Here is a 17914-nt window from a genome sequence, read left to right on the forward strand (position 1 = left end):
TTACTCCCTTCCTGCCCAGGCCAATTTTCAGCTTTCAGCGCTGTCCCACTTTGAATGACAATTGCGCGGTTATACGATGCTGTACCCAAACTACATTATTATATTTTTTTTTCACACAAATAGAGCTTGCTTTAGTGGTATTTATTCACTGCCTTTTTATTTACTATTCTTTGCTAAATAAACAAATAAAGATTAAAAACTTTTTCATAGTTTGTTATACAATTTTAGAAACAGGTAATTTTTCTTCTTCACTGATGGACGCTGATGAGGCTGCACTGATGGTAGGGTTGCCACATCGTCCCTTTAATCCAGGATATGAATTACACAGGTTCTGAGGCTGATTTAATGCAGAGAAGGCACCAAGTGAGTTTAATTACCACCTTAACCACTTAAGGACCCCTTCACGCTGATATACGTCGGCAGAAGGGCACGGCTGAGCACAAGCACGTACCTGTACGTGTCTCTTTAAGAGCCCAGCCAGGTTGCCGCGAAAGCGCCGCCGACCCGATCACCGCCAGTGTCCCGCGATCAGGAGCTGAAGTACGGGGAGAGGTGAGTGTAAACACACCTTCCCCGTTCTTCATTGTGGCAATGTCAGTGATCGTCTGTTCCCTGTTATAGGGAAAGACGATCAATGACGTCACACGTCCAGCCCCGCCCCCCTACAGTTAGAAACACACATGAGGTCACACTTAACCCCTACAGCGCCCACTAGTGGTTAACTCCTAAACTTCAATTGTCATTTTCACAGTAATCAGTGCATTTTTATACCACTTCTCGCTGTGAAAATGACAATAATCGCAAAAATGTGTCAAAAGTGTCCGATATAATGTCGCAGTCACGAAAAAAATCGCTGATCGCCGCCATTAGTAGTAAAAAAAAAAAATATTAATAGAAATGCCATTAAACTATCCCCTATTTTGTAAACGCTATAAATTTTGCGCAAACCAATCGATAAACGCTTATTGCGATTTTCTTCACCAAAAATAGGTAGAAGAATACGTATGCGCCGTCTCTGATGTGATGGGGGACCTCTAAAATGATGGGGGGGCTTTGACACAAAGAAGGACCTATAACGTCAATTGGGGACACTGACATGAAGGGGGACCTCTGACGTGAAGAGGCACTCTGACATTAGAGGGGAATCTGATGTGATGGGGGGACTTATGATGTGAATAGGAACCCCTGATGTGAAGGGGGCTTCTGATGTAATGAGGAACCTTTGATGATATGGGGGCCTCTGATGTGGAGGGGGTCTGTGATGTGATGGGAGGACCTCTGCTATGAAGGGGGATATTTGATGTGAAGGGGGACCTCTGACGTGGAGGGGGTCTGTGATGTGATGGGAGGGCCTCTGCTATGAAGGGGGATATTTGATGTGAAGGGGGACCTCTGATGTGGAGGGGGTCTGTGATGTGATGGGAGGACCTCTGCTATGAAGGGGGATATTTGATGTGAAGGGGGACCTCTGACGTGGAGGGGGTCTGTGATGTGATGGGAGGGCCTCTGCTATGAAGGGGGATATTTGATGTGAAGGGGGACCTCTGATGTGGAGGGGGTCTGTGATGTGACGGGAGGGCCTCTGCTATGAAGGGGGATATTTGATGTGAAGAGGGACCTCTGATGTGGAGGGGGTCTGTGATGTGATGGCCTCTGCTATGAAGGGGGATATTTGATGTGAAGGGGGACCTCTGATGTGGAGGGAGGCTTCTGATGTGATGACGGCCTCTGATTTGAAGGGTGACGCTCTCACTTGAAGGGCGCCGTTATGTGATGAAGGACCTCTGATCTAATAGGAGGACTCTGACATGAGGGGAAGCTCAGATAAAATGGGAGGACCTCTGATGTGAATGAGGGCTCTGATGTGATGGGTGTAAAACTGATATGATGGGGGAACCTCTGATGTGAAGGTGGGACTTCTGATGTGAAAGGGGACTGATGTAATGGGGGAGAGACTCTGATGAAATGAGGGACCTCTGACATAAAGGGGGGACTGTGATGGGATGGGAGGGCCTCTGATATGAAGGGGGATCTTTGATGTGATGGGAGACCTCTGACATGATTGGGGCCCCTGTAATGAAGGGGGACGTCTGATGCGAAGAGGGGCTCTGATGTGATGGGAGGACCTCTGATATGAAGGAAGACCTCTGATGTGATGGGGGGACCTCTGATATGAAGGAAGACCTCTGATGTGGTGGGAGGACCTCCGATATGAAGGAAGACCTCAAATGTGGTGGGAGGACCTTCGATATGAAGGAAGACCTCTGATGTGATGGGAGGACCTCCGATATGAAGGAAGACCTCTGATGTGATGGGAGGACCTCCGATATGAAGGAAGACCTCTGATGTGATGGGAGGACCTCCGATATGAAGGAAAACCTCTGATGTGATGGGGGGACCTCTGACATGAAGGGAGGACTCCAATGTGATAGGGGGGGCTCTTATCTTAAGGGAGGCTGCTGATGTGAAGTTAATTTCATCCCAGGTTTAGGTCTCCCATTGATAATTATCATTTACATTTTCTGCATTTTAGACTGGAGTGCCTCCATGACAGGTGACATTTGCCTTTAAATTCCACTTTAAGCACAAAAGAGACCCAAATACAAAAGAGACTGAAAGACTTTTATTGACTGTGAGACAGGAAGGGCGCAGACATGTACAGGTGGAGAATATACAACATATAACCAATGTGATTACCAGCATGAGGTAGGATTCCCAATAAAAAAGTAAAACACAAACATTTCAACATTTTACGTCATGGAGCCCAGTGAAAGGTGAGCGGTTATTGAAGACCCCGTATCCTGTGACCCAACCTACAATAAAAGACGAGCCTCCATCTGCTGGAGAACCAGCGTGTCTTCTTGGGTGACAATGCGGCTTCCTGATGGTCGGACGAATTTCAATTTTTTCGGAAATTCGGATGTATCCGAATATCCGAATTAGAATAATACCGAATTTAAACAAATACGAAATAATGAAAAAAAAAATCGAAATTCTAATCGTTTTCGAATACTTTTCGAATTCAAATTTGAAAACTTTTTGAATTTAAAACGTTTTCCAATTTCCAAAGAGAATGAAATAGATTAGAGAATAAAGTAATAAGCCCAGATTCACAAAGGACTTACGACGGCGCAACGCCATGTACGCCGTCGTAAGTCCTGATCTGGGCCGTCGTATCTATGCGCCTGATTCTTAGAATCAGTTACGCATAGATAACCATTAGATCCGACAGGCGTAAGGCTCTTACGCTGTCGGATCTTAAATGCAATTTTTTTTTTTCGCCGCTAGGTGTCGCCTCCGTCGTTTTCCCTGTCGAGTACGCAAATTAGCTAGATACGCGAATTCCCGAACGTACGCGCGGTCGACGCAGTGAAGTTACGACGTTTACGTAAGGTTTGCGCGGCGTAAGGTTGCCCCTGCTATATGAGGGGCAACCAATGTTAAGTATGGCCGTCGTTCCCGCGTCGAAATTTTAAAATTTACGTCGTTTGCGTGAGTTGTGCGTGAGTTGTGCGTGAATGGGGCTGGACGCCATTTACGTTCACATCGAAACCAATGACGTCCTTGCGACGTCATTTAGCGCAATGCACCCTGGGATATTCTTCGGACGGCGCATGCGCATTAGGTTCGGCGCGGGAACGCGCCTAATTTAAATGCTATACGCTCCCTAACTGCCTAATTTGAATTAGGCGGGCTTGCGCCGGGGGATTTACGATACGCAGCCGCAACTTTACAGGCAAGTGCTTTGTGAATCAAGCACTTGCCCGTAAAACTTGCGGCGGCGTAACGTAAATGAGATACGTTACGCCGCCGCAGAGATGCGGCGATCTACGAGAATCTGCCCCATAGAATAGAAAAAAAAATTAAAAAATTCTATCTTATTCCTTTATTTTCTATTTTATTCTCTTTAGAAATTGGAAAACGATTCGAATTGGAAAACTTTTTCGATTTTGGAAAACTTTTCAAATTTGGAAACTATACCAATTCGAAAAACTATTTGAGATTGAGTCAAAAACTTTTCGAATAGATTCAAAAACAAATAAACAAAACGAATTTCCCAAAACATATTAAACAAATTTATGTAAATAACAAATCGAAACTATTATTTTTTTTCTTTCTGCACATGTCTAAAATTAACAAGCGGCACCCGCAGCATCTCGCAGAGATTAGGTTGAGCTAAGGCTGCATTCACACCTAGGCGTAGGCGATTTGCGGCGTTTTTTACCGCGACAAATTGTGGCATTTTTTACCGCGATTTACCGCGACAAAACGCAGCGTTTTTAGCCGCGGTTTTGTATAGGTCATTGTCGGGTATGGAGAACGCCGAAGCCGCCCGATATGCCGCGACAAAAAAGGGTCCGGGACTTGTTTGAGCTTCAGGCGTTCGGCGTTTCGGCGTGGAGATGTGAACCATCTCCATAGAGAATCATGTTATTTCTCCCCTCCAGCGTATTGTAGCGTCGCGCTTCAGGCGTTTTGTCGCCTAGGTGTGAATGCAGCCTTAAGGCATCCATCTCCAACCAAACTGCTAAATACAGAGCCGAACATGTATACAGGAAAATTGTCTATGTGCCAAAAGATCATTAATGCACAGACTCTCCTCACCTTCCCTGCATTACAAAGGGAGAGAGCCAACACTTTTCAGAAACTGCACTTCGGATGGTCTGGTGCCACTGCCCCGCCTCCTTCCCACCATTTGGATTGCTAGTCAACATCAGGTCAAAGCAACAGGTTTTTTTTTTTAATTCCTTCCTCCTCGTCTACAGGACATGCTTGCTTTTCCTTCGCTACCCTGCCAATTTGTTTAGCACCAAAAAGCTAACGGAAACACCCGGCATTTCCATACACTGCACTGATGATGTCCAACAAGCCTGGAACAGACTTCTTTATAGCCATGGGATTCTTTAAAAGGCCAGTCCACCCAATATTTTGGTGAAACACCCATTAGCTCATAATACCTGTAACAAAAAAAATATCAAGTAACAAAACGGTAACAGGATCTCCCCACCTTAGTTGCAGGTTCTGCATTTCTCATAGAGCTACTAATCAGTGAAACATCAGTTTTGGGTGGACTGGCCCTTTAAGAGATTGAAATGCAATGGTAGACATGTATTCAACGCTCTAGGTACCTTTGTGTATATCTTGCAGACTTGCTGCTTTGAAGATTTGTGTGTGTGTGCGTTTTCTTTTAAAGTGTATCTATAGCCAACACTTTTTTTTTGTTTTAGATGGAATGGGAAAGGGTTGAAACATCTATGAGATTTTTTTCTGCTGTGTCCCTACTTGAGAGAATCACCCTCTCAATTACATGGGCCCAGATTCAGTAAGCAATTGTGCCTGCGTAACCATAGTTACGCAGCGCAATTGCTGACTTGCGCCGGGGTAACGAGTTCTCCTGATTCAGAGAACTCGTTACGCCGACTGCAGCCTAAAATCTGCGTGGCATAAGGCTCTTATGCCACGCAGATTTTAGGCTGCATTCTTGCGATGACCGCTAGGGGGCGTTCCCATTGTGGTCAGCGTATAGTATGCAAATTGCATACTTACGCCGATTCACAATGTTGCGCGCCCCCTGCGTACGCAAGTTACGTTGTTTCCGTACGGCGTGTTTAGCGTAAGGCTGCCCCTTCTAATAGCAGGGGCAAGCCAATGCTAAACTATACCCGGCGTTCCCGCGTCGCGACGTTCGAATTTTACGTCGTTTGCGTAAGTGAATCGTGAATGGCGCTGGACGCCATTCACGTTCACTTTGAAGCAAATGACGTCCTTGCGACGTCATTTGCCGCAATGCACGTCGTGGAAAGTTTCCCGACGGAGCATGCGCTCTACGCTCGGCGCGGGAGCGCGCCTAATTTAAATGATTCCCGCCCCCGGCGGGATCATTTACATTGCGCGCGCTTACGCCGGGCAATTTTTTCCGGCACGCGCCCTCGCAATTTACGGAGCTACTGCTCCGTGAATCGAGGGCAGCGCAAAATATTTGCGGGGGCGCAGGGCAAAATCGTTGCCCTGCGCCTCCGCAAATAGAGCGCAATTCTTTTTGAATCCGGGCCATTGATTGCAATTGTCCCAGATGTGGCGGGAAGGCAAATCTCCCCAATGGGACACAGGCAAAAAAAAAAACGCTCTACTCTTTTCCAAAAATAGTTTTGGCTATAGATATACGTTAATCACCGATCAACCAAAAGACTGTGGTAATTATTTACAGGTGTGTGGAAGAAAAAAAAAAGGGACTTTATGTCCTGCTCAGAACTGCTACTATGTACACGCATTACTAGCCAGATTCAGAGAGAGTTACGCCGGCGTATCAGTAGATACGCCGTCGTAACTCTGAATCTGCGCCGTCGTATATTTAAGCGTATTCTGGAAACCAGATATGCTTAAATTAGGCTAAGATACGAGCGGCGTAAGTCTCCTACGACGTCGTATCTTAGGGTGCATATTTACGCTGGCCGCTAGGTGGCGATTCCGTTGTTTTCCGCATCGAATATGCAAATGAGCAAGATACGCCGTTTCACGAACGTACGTACGCCCGTCGCAATTAGTTACGCCGTTTACGTAAGACATACACCGGCGTAAAGATAAAGCTGCTCTCTAGGTGGCGCAGCCCATGCAATGTATGGACGTCGGAACAAGCGTATCTTTTTACGTCGTTTGCGTAAGTCGTACGCGAATAGGGCTGTGCGTAAGTTACGTTCACGTCGTAGGCAGTGTTCGACGTATCTTAGGCATTCTATCCGACGCATGCGCACTGGGATACGTCCACGGACGGCGCATGCGCCGTACGTTCAAAACGTCAATTACGTGGGGTCATGCTTTATTAACATAAAACACGCCCCCTCTTCCCAATTTGAATTAGGCGCGCTTACGCCGGCACATTTACACTACGCCGCTGTAACTTAGGACGCAAGTGCTTTGTGAATACAGCACTTGCCTCTCTAACTTGGGGCGGCGTAGCGTGAATGCGATACGCTACGCCGGCTCAAACATACGCCGCCCTACGCGAATCTAGCTATACATCAGTAACGAGTAATGTCAGGGACCGGATCATGCTTGCCATGAAATAAAAATGGGGCACAAGGGTTAAAATCCTGACCACAATGTTTTTGTAAATAAAGACACCATCCGTTTGCTAATGTTACATAGTCAAGACTATATACAAAAAATGGGGTGAAAATATTAACCCCGATATATATAAAAAAGAAGAAAAAAAAGAAAACCAGCGCTGCTGTTTATAAAAACATCAATCTTAATAATAATAATAATAATAACAATAATAATAATATTAATACAAATAGTACAAAAAAGTACAAAACTTAAAAGGCAAATATATACAGTACTGAGAAGCACCACGAAACAAACCTTTCTATAAAAAAAAAAAACACACAGCACTTCCCCCGAACGCTTTCCAATTCTGAAGGCGAAATCCGTCCGTTGAAGCAATACGATATTGCCAAAACGCATTTAAGACATAGAAAGCCAAGTTTCCCGGCGCTTTTTTTTTTTTTCTTCTGGCCCCCCGTGGACAGTGTCGGTTCTTTGGCATGGTATCAGGAACTGACGTCCGCTGCTTAGCGTCTTGGAATTCGGAGAATTCCACCCTGGCCCGGCTGGTTGCAGGCGCTGCGGTGGCGTGTGCTGGTTTTTCCGGTGTGGAATGCGGCGTTATTTTTTTAATTTTTTTTTCCGGGGTTGGTGTTCGGAGGCGGAGGAGGAGATGGTGGTTTGACCCAATTCTGCAGAGCAGACAGAGGAAGGTGTTTTTGGTCTTCTCAAAGTTCATGTAGACATTCCACGGCTTTCGGGTTACTGTTTCACGGCGAAGATACGGAAAGCTTTGCCGTCTTTCCGATTCCTGATGCTGAAATTCAAAAGAAAGATTTGTTATTATTAGAAGGCGTTGTGCGCTCAGTACCTAAAGCCTCAGTTTAGTCATTTCCATATTAAAGGGAACCTCATACCCTTCTTCTCAAGAGCCCCAAAGCCTAAGGAAATCTAATATGCAAATAGCGACTTCAGATATGCTTGGTCCCGCCCCTCTTGCATATTGCTATTGGGCAGCGGCAAGGCCAGGACAAGAGGTGGGCAGGAGGAGCGGCTGCCCCTGGAGCAATGGTTTATTGCATGGATGGGAAGCATCCTGACCTTAACCCAGTGTTTCTCAATTCCAGTCCTCAGGCCCCCCCAACAGGTCAGGTTTTCAGGATTTCCATTATTTTGCACAGGTGATTTGATCAGTTTCACTGCCTTAGTAATCACCACAGCCTTTTCATCTGAGGGAAATCCTGAAAACCTGACCTGTTGGGGGGGCCTGAGGACTGGAATTGAGAAACACTGCCTTAACCCTAAGGGAAATCTTTGCCCTGGGCACTGGATGACCTTGTCCCGGTGATCTGCCGATATGGTTCCGGCTATCGAGATGGTTCCTGTAAGGACTGCGCAGGCGCAATCCTTGCCGACGGAAATCTCCGAACCTCGGCCGGCATCCAGGGCGACGTGGAATTTAAGGAAAGTGGCCAGCCGGCCTCACGTCCTCGCTTCGCTCGCTCGGCCTCCTGGCTCTTTTTTTAACATCCTCCAATCCACAGGGATGTTAAAGAATGAGCCTGGATGCCAGCCAAGGTTCGGAGATTTCCGTCGGCAAGGATTGCGCCTGCGCAGTCCTTACAGGAATCATCTTGATAGGGGAACCTTAACGACAAGTCACCGGCACTGGGCAGCGTGGCTGTCCATCATAGTATAGCATGGGACGTGGACTTCCATGGTTCATTGTTCAACTCCAGACAGAAATCTCTGTCATATTTGAGTGCCATCAGTGACCCCATTGGGGAGAGTACCCTCACTTCCTGTTAGGACAGGAAGTAATGGGAAATCTCTTCAATGGGGGATCGTAAGATGCAATCGGGAGCTTTTTGTAAGCCGCCAGTCACTGTGGTGGGAGCTAATGCATGCAAATATGCTGCGCCAAGGCCCGGCCGCCAAGAGGCAGCATATTTGCGTGCCGTTGGTGCCTAAGGGTTAAAGTGGCACACCTGTAGGCTGTACTCCTGGATAACTGACATTAAAGGGGTTGTAAAGCTTTGTGTTTTTTCACCTAAGGTGAAAAAAACACTTTGCACTCTCGGGCCCCCCAGCCCCCCCGTTTACTTACTTGAGCCACGAAACTCCATGGGGGGCGATCCCGCGATGGTTTCCCCCAGCTTGAGGCGGCTCTTCATTGGAGATTGATAGCAGCACAGCCATTGGCTCCCTGTCAATCAAATCAATGACGCGCCGTGCCAGGTGGTGCGGGGCCGAGTGATACAGTCGGTGGCCATCATGGGATAGCTACCCCTTGGGATAGCACTTCCCAGAACAGGGGTTAGCTGTTGCGGGGAGGAGCCAAAACAGCCCCCGAGGGACCCCAGAAGACGAGGATGGGGGCCACTCTGTGCAAAATGAACTGCACAGTGGAGGTAAGGATGACATGTTTGTTATTTCAAAAAAATACCTTTACAACCCCTTTAAAATAAAAAAAAACTACTGGGGCTAAAAGTTTCTGTCTATTTATTTTTTTACTTTTTTGTGAATAGGTAGTATGTAGAAGCGGGCTACTGTATAGAATCAGCTTCCAGATTCCGATAAGCCCCCCACCTGAAGACCCCCACAACCACTGCACCAGGGTTATGGGGAAGAGGCCTTTGTCCTCATCAACATGCAGACAAAGTGCTTTGCCAGGGGGGGATCTTCTGTCAAGGTCCCCACCCCATGCTGGGGGCATGTGGCCTAGCATGGCTGTGGAGAGGGAAACATGCTTACACCCCCCCCCTTTTTTTTCTGGTTAGCATGCTTGGATAAAGGTTTGATATGAATTTCAGAGGGGACGCAAAAAAAAGCTAAGTGATAGGAGTCCTTTCTTCTGTAATGTTATTGCTCTAAAGGTCCCCATAGCAACTAACAACCCCCCTCCCCCATTCCCACAAAAGGCATTATCGGAGGCTAATTAGACTCTACCTTTCTGAATGAATGCCGTTTTTATTGGTGCCAAAATAATGGTTCTTCTTGTCCATGGGCATGACATCCACGTACCCGCCACCCTCGTCCTTTATGACTCCGGCATGGACCGCTGTCCTGCAGATGCTGGAGGTCTGGAAAATAAAGAAAAATCAATCAAACTTCATTATAACCATAAGATACTATCAAAAAAACATTTAAACGTCAGTGAGCCCAGAAACCCAACCTCTCCCACGGAACGACGAGCAGTCCTGACCACATACCATAGTAGTCACTCCAACAAGACAGTCTATCTCATAGGTGTGGGCAGCCTATTACATCAGAGTGTCCACCCCGAAGTTCAAACACAGCAACAGAGGCAGTGGCTAGTGGTTTACGCGTTTCGGCCATGATGCTATGCTTCGCAGCCATGGCGGAAATGACAGGGTGCAAACATGGGCGTCCGCTGATTTTTTTTCCAGAGGGGGGCGCTTCGGCAGCAGTGATACACAGTCGCATTTAACCCTTTCTTAAACCGATAACGCAGTCATCTAGCAGTGTGAAATAGCTCTTGAGATGATTCAGCTTCACTCCATGCCCATATAAATATAGCCTAGAGAATGTACAGACCCCTCCTTCAGCACAGACCCCTCCATTCAACACAGATGGACCCCCCTTCAGCACAGATCCCCCATTCTGCACAGACCCCTACATTCAGCACAGATGAACCCCCTTCAGCACAGACCCCCCCATTCCGCACAGACCCCTCCATTCAGCACAGACCCCCCTTCAGCACAGATGGACCCCCCTCCCCCATCCCATTCAGTACCTCAGATCAGCCATCAGCGCGGCACAGGCACAGCAGGTTCCCTCCCCCTGTGTACACATAAACACCGGAGGGGGAGGCGGCATCACTCTGCTCGCTGTGCCTGTGTGACATCCGGGCCAAGACCGCTCAGGCAACCCGCGGCCACTAGACTCTTCAACACCTTATCGATTTTCCAGGGGGGGTCAATTGCCCCCCCTTGCCCTATGGAGCGGATGCCCATGGGTGCAAAGCACATGTGAACAAGTCTATAATTTTTTATTTTCATTTTTTTTTTTAACTGCGCTTTTGGGAGACTTCTAAACAGACCCCTGATGTCTTACGTTTAAGACTGAGAAAGGGACTGAGGACAGGATGGGGGCGCAGATGCTAGAACTGATCCCCTTGCAGCACACCCGGGGGAGGGAGGGAAATGAGGAGAAGCCGGCAGCATTGCAAGGGGAGGAACAAGAGGACCGGTATATATGATAAGGCAGTACAGCCGGTGCCAGGGGGCCTCCCCTTTAAATGAATAGGACATACTGGGGCTATACTGCCTTATCATTGGCCCTGGCGCACAGGGTGATTATGGTGTGCCCAGGCACATCCGGTACACCCACTGCACACGCCTATGGTCTATCTACATAGAGTAAAATGTTCACACCGCAATCTCTCTAACACGGCTGACTCTCCACATGGCAAGTAGCCCATCTGGCCACTGTGTGCAGACTCAGATGCTCAGTCACAATTTTTCTCTTTAGGCCACGCCTTTTCTGACCACGCCCACCAGTCACCAGTATAGGCAGCACCGTTTCTATTAGGATTTCAGCAACATCTCTGCTTGAAGCTGCTGTTTACATGGTGCCCGGGGTCCAAGTAGGATGGAGCTCCCTCTCTCTCAGATTCAGCACATGAGTGGTAGGTATTTCAACTACCCAAGTAAAAATGTAAGGCTCCTTTCACACTGATGCGCTGTAAAGCGCACCACAAACCCAATCAAACAGTTTCCTTTACATCCTATAGAACTCTTCACATCAGTGCGCTGCGGGTGCAGTGCGTTTTGAAAAGTCCTGCAAGCTGCATTTTTGGTGCCCTGTTTCAAAAACCCATCAAAATGCACCTCCCATTGATTTCTATAGGAAACGCATCAAAAACACACCCCCCTGTGCATTTTTTGGGTGGCAGGTGCATGCTGGGAGTCAGGAATGCAGAAAATGCACCAAAAATACAGCGGAAATGCATTAAAAACACGATATGCATTTTTTTGCAAAATGCATACTGCGTTTTTTAGCGCATCAATGTTAAAGAGCCCCTTAAACTTCTTTATGGCCAATGCAACCCAAGGCCCATTTGTACACAGTTTTTTTTTTACCATTTATTTACTCCCTACGTATCTCTTGGCAGGCTTTTCCCAAGCTGGCAGGGCACTTTGTACCCATACAAGGGCAGAGCCAGCAATGCCAGCTGTATTAGGTAGACTGGATGTAAGAATCGTATTTTAAGTCTGATGACTGTGTCTGCGGAACGCCAAGTGCTGGGAAGGAATGCAGAGTGACTTTTTTTTTTCGAGGTTCACAAGCGATGCCTACTGGGGGTCATGGAAAAAAGTGACCTGGGCACATTTCTTTTTTGGATGAGATAGATTCTATTCAATAAATAAAACTTGTTTTTAATCTACGAAAAGTAAATGAAGGGCACAGGTTCTCAGGACCACTGCAAGCCACTTCGTTCCCCATCAGTAATGATTACTATAAAACCTTGTAACTTCAAATTATCATTAATACTTATATTATAATTATCATATTCTTACAGATTAGCGTGAATCAGGAACTGCATTACGGCCACTAGATAGCGCTGATGATCATAGTAAATAAGTATTTTTTTCCTGTGCTCGTCAGCTCCATCTAGAGGCCAAATGTGGTATTTTTCTAATTTACTCTATTATGTTAACAGCTTTTGATCTGGTGAGCCTTCTGATGTCATCAGCAAAGAAAATGGCGGTACGGGTCTTGTTTGGCAAATTTTGTTGGATAACAGCAGGATTGTGCTGAATTAGCTTGGAAGGTGAGTATGCTATTTCAGCCTGACCCAGACAAGCTAGGAGGGGGTTAAAGGGGGTTCTAAACCCTTGTTTTTTCTTTATCAAAAAAAACAAACATGTCCATATTTACCAGCTCTGTGCAATCGTTTTGCACAGAGCAACCCCGATCCTTCTTCTTCTGGGGTGCTCCAGGCCCCTCCTCTTCATTGGGTGCCCCCCAGGGAAAGCCGCTTTCCCTGGGGGCACCCATGCAGGCTCGCGCCCCAGTCCCGCTGCTGCGTCCATTGACACAGACAGCGGGACTTGTTCCTGCCCCCTGGTCCCGTATCACTGGATTTGATTGACAGCAGTGGGAGCCAATGGCTGTTATCAATCTGTCCAATGAGGAGAGAGACAGCAGCTGGAGCGCTTGTGCACATCGCTGGATTGGATCGGGCTCAGGTAAGAAAAAGGGGGGAGGGGCTGCAGCACAGAAGGGTTTTTACCTTAATAAAGAATATAAAGTGATTCTAAATTCAAAGGGCCAGATTCAGATACATTTACGTTGCTCCGCGGCAGCGTAACGTATCTGATTTACGTTATACCGCCGCAAGTTTACAGCGTAAGTGCCTGATTCACAAAGCTCTTACCTGTAAACTTCCGGCGGTGTAACGTAAATCCGCTTGGCGCAAGCCCGCCTAATTTAAATGGGGCGGGCACCATTTAAATTAGGCGCGTTCCCGCGCCGAACGTACTGCGCATGCTCCGTCGGGAAAATTACCCGACGTGCATTGCGCTAAATGACGTCGCACGGACGTCATTGGTTTGACGTTAACGTAAATGGCGTCCAGCGCCATTCACGGACGACTTACGCAAACGACGTGAAATTAAAAATTCCGACGTGGAAACGACGGCCATACTTAACATTGCTTAGACCACCTAGGAGGCAGCCCTAACTTTACGACGCGTATCGCTACGGAAACTACGTAAATTTAGATCGACGGGCATCGCGGACGTTCGTGAGTCATTTGCATATTCTACGCCGACCGCAATGGCCTCGCCACCTAGCGGCCAGCCTAGAATTGCATCCTAAGATCCGACGGTGTAAGTCAATTACACCTGTCGGATCTTAGGGCTATCTATGCGTAACTGATTCTATGAATCAGCTGCATAGTTAGGACGGGCGGATCACAGAGATACGACGGCGTATCAGGAGATACGCCGTCGTATCTCTTTTGTGAATCTGGCCCAAAGTTTTTTTTACCTTAAGGTAAAAAACCTTTTCTGCTGCAGGATCCCCCTGACAGTCCCCCCCTTATTCTTACCTGAGACCGATCCCATCCAGCAATGTGCACAAGCGCAGCGACTCCAGCCGCTGTCTCTCTCATTGGACAGATTGGTAGCATTGGCTCCCGCTGCTGTCAATCAAATGCTGTGATGAGGGAGCGGGGGGCGGGGTCTAGTTGCCCTGTCTATGTCATGATGGTCCACATGGGTGCCCCCATGGATATCATCTTTCCATGGGGGCACTCGACAAAGAGTAGGGGCCTGGAGCGCCAGCGGAGCACCCAAGTAATGGAGGATCGGGGGTGCTCTGTGCACAACCACTGCACAGAGCAGGTAAGTATACCAAGTTTGTTATTTTAATAAAAAATAACTAAAAAAAACGAAGTTTTGATGTTCCTTAAAGATCAAAATGAACCCCAGGTGGGTAAAGTTCCCATTTAACTGGTAAACAAAATGCAAGGTTTAACAGGGTCAGCATCCTATCGAAGATTTCCTAAGAGTTGCTCCATCCTTTAATGGGACTGTCATGTGCTCAGAGCCGAAGCACATGTGCACAATGCAGACCATGTGTGTGATTCAGCGACACGGGGAGGAGGGGGGTGACTGAGAACAGCTGGCAGTATTTATACACTGCTTACAAAACTCTGACATGCATCTTTCTTAGAAGTCACTTGTTTTTTAGCCGCGTTCACATATTGTTTTCTGCTTGACATCAGCCAATCTTGCAGCAATCTTTGACCACCTGCAGCGATAATGCCCGACTTCCACGCCTAACGATTTGTCACATATAGAGAGGAGCATTTCTTCTCGCTGGTCTGTATACCTTGCTCCCTACTCTTCACCAATCTAAATCATTGATAGCTCATCATATTGACATGCTGTAAGCTTATCACGTAATTCAATGAAGCTATCGGTAGCGAAGATGGACACATCAATGAACTGAACAAAGGAGCCAAGTCTAAATTCCTTCTTTTTTTTTTCTTCTAGGACATCGAGAAATGGGGAGGAAGGCAAGAAGATCAAGGAGCAGTTAGAACTATACAGCTAATTCCTTGATCATTCAATCTACCAGTGGCGGCTGGTGCTCAAAATTTTTGGGAGGGCGCAAACAAATGAAAAAAAAAAAAACCATCAATTGCAGCCTCACTGTGCCCATCAATTGCAGCCGCCACTGTGCCCATCAATTGCCGCTACTGTGCCCATCAATTGCCGCACTGTGCCCATCAAACGCAGCCACTGGGCCCATCAAACGCAGCCACTGGGCCATAAAATTGTCGCCGCTGTGCCATAACATTGTCGCCACTGTGCCATGCCATCAAACGCAGCCACTGTGCCATGCCATCAAATGCAGCCACTGTGCCCATTAATTGTCGCCACTGTGCCATGCCAAACGCAGCCACTGTGCCATGCCATTGTTGCCACTGTGCCCATCAATTGCCGCCAGTTAGCCACGAAAATGCCGCCAGATTGCCCCCCCGCCTGGCATTTACCTTTCTCGGTCAGCCATCCTTGGATCTTCCTCCACTATCCCTCCAAGTAATCCCGCCCTCGATGTCACTTCAGCCAATAAGGTTACCGTAACCAGATCCGGTGAACCTGATTGTCTGAGATGAGTGTCAGTGTTAACCAGGGAACGCACACCCTGTGCGCCCCCTGGTTAACTATTTGGAAGCCAATTACAGCCCTCAGGCTGTAATCGGAAAGCCTATTAGAGCCGCTGGCTCTGATAGACACTTCCACAGCCAACCAGCTGCCGTTATTCAGATGGCCGGCGCTCACCAGGGGGCCGGCCATCTGAATACTGGGCATCAGTGACAATACATAGACTCATGCAATGCATGAATCTATGTATTGTTTTTCAGTGGCGGTGCAGGAGCGAGAGGGGGTGGCGCTCCTGCGCCCTCTATGGACGCACCGCCACTGCGAATCTACCATCATCCTATGATTGGATGACCTAAATGTTACCAGATCCTGATGTTTTCGGCTGGATCTGAATAGAGATTTCCTGCAGTAGTTTGTGTCTCTCCCCTCCCACAATCACAATCTTTCACGCAGTAGTTTGTGTCTCTGCCCCTCCCACAATTACAAGCTTTCCTGCAGTAGTTTGTGTCTCTGCCCCTCCCACAATTACAAGCTTTACTGCAGTAGTTTGTGTCTCTGCCCCTCCCACAATTACAAGCTTTCCTGAAGTAGTTTATGTCTCTGCCCCTCCCACAATGGTGGGATTTCCTTCCAGTAGTTTATGTCTATGCCCCTCCCACAATGGTGAGATTTCCTTCCAGTAGTTTGTCTCTGCCCCTCCCACAATGGTGAGATTTCCTGCAGTAGTTTGTGTCTCTCCCCCTCCCACAATTATAAGCTTTCCTGCAGTAGTTTGTGTCTCTGCCCCTCCCACAATGGTGAGATTTCCTGCAGTAATTTGTGTCTCTGCCCCTCCCACAATGGTGAGATTTCCCTCCAGTAATTTATGTCTCTGCCCCTCCCACAATGGTGAGATTTCCTTCCAGTAGTTTGTGTTTCTGCCAAAAAACAAACATGCTCGGAATCAAGTCGACGCATGCTCGGAAGCATTTAACTTAATTATTCCAGCAGCTCCTGCGGGGGTAGTGCTACAGTAATATACTGCAGGTATACAGCCAACATAATAATGGCCTGAAGCAAATCTTCTTTAAGTAATAGCTAACAATTCTTCATTTTTGGCCATGCTCATCCTGGATATAAAATCAGGAAACTGGCTCAGTGTGAAGTTGGCACCAGCCCTTTATAATAACTTTCAACATACACACAGCTACCCCATAAAAGTAAAGAGCAGTAAAACAAATACCACTTACATCTGCATAAATGTTGGAGCCAATGACTGGTGCCCAGTGGGAAGGTTCGTCCTTACAGTGACTTGGGCAGTAAAATCTGGAAGACAATAAGGCAGGTTACTGCAAGTTCCCACTTGTGCCAGAATGGCATGAAAAAAAAAATATTTCCCAATATATATTCTGGCTCCAAAAACGTGAAGATTTATTAATGTTCCTTATGTGCCATTACATCAGGAGTATCGGATGCCAAGCCCTTAATTCTCCGCTGCTCTGTAAGATGATGGCTGAGAACGGTTGAAGGTTAATTCCATCCAAATCTGCTGTAGAGTTGGTGGCTTGGATAGTTTCTCGTATCTTTTAGAGGCTCCAGATTTCAGCTCTAGCAAATGACACAGTCGTAATAAGGGGACCTCAAACTCAACGCTAGATGGATCTAAGCCAACATTTCAGTACAGATGCCAGGGCTCTTGTAATTTCATTTTAGCCGTAGTAGTTTGCATACTGTAAATTTTAGAACCCTAAATTTCTTTTAAACTACTGGGGCTAATATACATGTGATGCTATTGTTTTTGTTGCAGTGATATTGTCAAAGGAAGGATTATGGTGGACTTTGAAGTCACGAATCTCACCGTCTTGATCTTTCCTACAGTTATTGTAAAATTACTGAGCACAGACATAAAACAGTATAGTCATGCTGCTGCCTATAGCAGGTTTGGGGTTAGGGGCAAGAGTTGGGTTGATGCTTATGCTTAGGAGTTGGGTTAAGGTCAGAGCTGAGGTCATGAGTTAAGGGTTTAAGGTCAGGTCTAAAGATGGAGGTTTAGGGTTAGGAGTAAAATTGAAGATTAGGGTTAGCTCTAGGGGGTTCAGTTGAGGTTTGCGGTTAGGGGCAAGAGTTGGGTTAATGCTTATGCTTAGAAGTTGGGTTAAGGTTTGGAGATGAGGTCATGAGTTAAGGGTTTAAGGTCAGGTCTAGGGGTGGAGGTTTAGGGTTAGGAGTAAAATTGAAGATTAGAGTCA

At 47.1% G+C, this 17914-nt stretch overlaps 1 protein-coding gene across 1 annotated transcript in view; it reads right to left on the reverse strand.

Moving 5' to 3' along the window:
• Positions 1-7495: 7495 nt before the first annotated feature.
• CRISPLD2 (cysteine rich secretory protein LCCL domain containing 2) overlaps positions 7496-17914 on the reverse strand; it is a 66354-nt gene continuing 55935 nt past the window's right edge. Inside the window, exons 13-15 of the mRNA XM_040329423.1 lie at positions 16916-16991; positions 9994-10127; positions 7496-7861 (exon numbers count right to left, since the gene is read on the reverse strand). Coding sequence (XP_040185357.1) covers positions 7807-7861; positions 9994-10127; positions 16916-16991 — 265 coding nt within the window. The 3' untranslated portion in view covers positions 7496-7806. The remainder of the gene's footprint in view (positions 7862-9993; positions 10128-16915; positions 16992-17914) is intronic.

This window comes from Rana temporaria, chromosome 11, assembly GCF_905171775.1.
Source record: "Rana temporaria chromosome 11, aRanTem1.1, whole genome shotgun sequence".
NCBI classification, from domain to species: domain Eukaryota; kingdom Metazoa; phylum Chordata; class Amphibia; order Anura; family Ranidae; genus Rana; species Rana temporaria.